We start from the raw sequence: 2500 nt of genomic DNA, 5'->3' as shown, positions 1-2500 counted from the left end.
CTTCTTTTTTGTAAGATTAGGACAGATGTATCCTAAATAGGACACTGAACATGAAATGTCAATCTTGATGCTTCTGATTCTCAGAATTTTCAATGCACTTTAAGTATTAGTAATAGCAAGTGATCATTCTTTATAAGTTTTATGTTACCATGGGATGATAATTCGCTGAAGATTCACACCACATCTTGATAACATAAGGCATTGCTCACTAAATAACATCATAGGAGTCAAAAGTATCTAAAGAAAAATGGAATAGAGAATTGTCTTTGTTCTCTTTAGATTTACTTTTGGTTCGTATATTTATAAGGTGCCCTTTAAAAAAAAAAGACATGACTATATGAAACATATTTAGTGATTTCTACTATTATTCTGAAAATAATTTGGGGGAAAATTTTTTGTAATAACTGATAAGCTTAGAGACAATTACATTTTCTACTCTTTGAAGGGTATCTTTACATTGCATAAGTAATTTTCACTAAGCACATCAGCATATTTAACTTTTTTTTTTATATCATTTCAAGGTGTTATTTTTTCCCAGTATGGAGGAAATGTGGTGTCAGTGGTTTTATGTGGAACATCTGCTACTGAAATAGCGCTGGCTTAACATTCTGTTTTGTGTTGTGTGTTTGTTTAGGCACCTTAACAACGAACACGCGCTGGATGACCGAAGCACCGCACAGTGTCGAGTGCAAATGCAGGTGGTGCAGCAGTTAGAGATACAGGTTTGTCAAGGGCTCCCTTGCTGGACTCTTTCTCTGACTTCTGGTCTTTAAATCAAGTACCGGGCAGATCCTGTGTCTTTTAACACAATAATGCATAGAAATAGATGGAATTTTAGGTTGTTTATAGTGGTAGAAATGATTGCTATCTCAGGATGGATTGCTGTAACTTAATGTACTTACTTACCACTCAGACTTATTATCATCTTTAGACTATATCATATACATTTGGCTCTCTCAAAGGAGTCAAATCTAAGTTTTCCCTAAGAAAGTTTAGAGCAAACCACCCAACTGGATATGATTTTATCGCAGAAACAGTTTTTACATGAGCTAATCTTGATTTTTTTTCATGAGATTTTATAGCAAAAAGCCTTTATAGTATCATGCCTACAATTTAATACTCTAAAAAAAAATCTTTCTCTTTTCTACCTCTAGTGTATTTTTAATTGAAGAACTTACAAGAATCCTTGTCTTGGAATAATGGCAAATCATGTATAATGTCACAGATGGTAATATGTGTATTGTATCAAATGCTGCTAACTTAAATAAAAGACATTACTGTTAATATTGAAACAGAATTTGGCCAAAAATAAATAGAGCTTATAAAACTGATCAGAAAGCAATTGTATCCCCCTCAGTATCATTTTTGCTGCATTTTTCCTAACCCTCTAAGTCTTCCTCTAATATTTCATCTTAATGATGATTTTTTTCTCAATCAAACCAATACCTTGTTTCATTTAATTAAACATACAATTTCTTTGTCTTCACACTTGCTACATCTTAAATTGTTTTAAATTCATCATTCACTAAACACATAAATGTCATTGCTTTTTTCCAAGGAGCTCCTAAAAATATTTTGACTTGTAAAAAAAATCAAGAACACATAAAAAGCATCATTGCTGCTGTTGTTTAAAAAGCTTTTTTGTGAACCTGTTTACCATTTATAAAAGGTAGACTAAAACATAAGAGTTCGGCTGATGAGACAGTCTGCAGTGTGACCAATTATGCCTCCTTTTTTTTTTTTTGGTCTGCTGTGTCTGACTGATGGAGAAGTAAGGTCCGTCAGTTGTAATGAGACCCAGTGCAAGTGTAGATGCCTACTCTGAGTCAGAGTTCAGCGTTTCACACTGCCTGGTCTCTGTCACTCTATTGAATTAGATTGATGATGGCAGATTGCAGGGGGCACTAACTGGACCTCAGTGGGAACGCATGAAGTGTGGAGACAATCCTGGCAGGCACTTCGCTTTGAGAACCCTTCACCCTTTCACAGCTGCTGGCACTAGTCCATTGCTAACAGTGTCCACAGGACTTTAAAGAGACACCATGGGCCTTCTAATTTATGGTTTCAGTAACTTGTTACTGTCGAGGCAACTGTGACCTCAATTCTCTTATTGACAAAAAGATGAAGTGTTATTTGTTTTCTCTGACCTTTTAACATAAGGAAAGCTATAAAAGTTTTTCCCTACTCCATAGCTAAAGTTGTGTTTCCCCTCAGATAAGTTCCTACAGACACAGACTTTTATATGCAGGAATCATTACTCGGAGACAAGCTCAATGATAAGATGTATCACTGCAGCAAAATAGCGGTATCAGTCATTTCTAAAATGCTTCTGATCTCACTTTTTCTTAACAGCTTTCTAAAGAACGCGAACGTCTTCAAGCGATGATGACCCACTTGCACATGCGACCCTCAGAGCCCAAACCATCTCCCAAACCTGTAAGTGCATATTGCTTTATAAACAGTAAATAGCTCTAGCGATGTAACAGACTAAGAAAATGAA

The 2500-nt window shown here is 35.4% G+C and overlaps 1 protein-coding gene across 10 annotated transcripts in view; it reads left to right on the top strand.

Annotated features, from left to right (window-relative positions):
• FOXP2 (forkhead box P2) overlaps positions 1–2500 on the top strand; it is a 661054-nt gene that overhangs the window by 612635 nt on the left and 45919 nt on the right. For 9 of the 10 annotated variants that reach the window (XM_070787815.1, XM_070787814.1, XM_070787813.1 and 6 more), the window contains 2 exons: positions 635–722; positions 2353–2436. In XM_070787815.1, coding sequence (XP_070643916.1) covers positions 635–722; positions 2353–2436 — 172 coding nt within the window. Of the gene's footprint in view, positions 1–634; positions 723–2352; positions 2470–2500 lie in introns of those variants that run through there. The other variant, XM_070787817.1, reaches the window with a different exon arrangement.

The sequence above is a fragment of the Bos indicus genome, chromosome 4 (genome assembly GCF_029378745.1).
Source record: "Bos indicus isolate NIAB-ARS_2022 breed Sahiwal x Tharparkar chromosome 4, NIAB-ARS_B.indTharparkar_mat_pri_1.0, whole genome shotgun sequence".
NCBI lineage: Eukaryota > Metazoa > Chordata > Mammalia > Artiodactyla > Bovidae > Bos > Bos indicus.
Note: the sequence above shows the minus strand (reverse complement) of the source record. Positions and strands in the feature narration are given on the sequence as shown.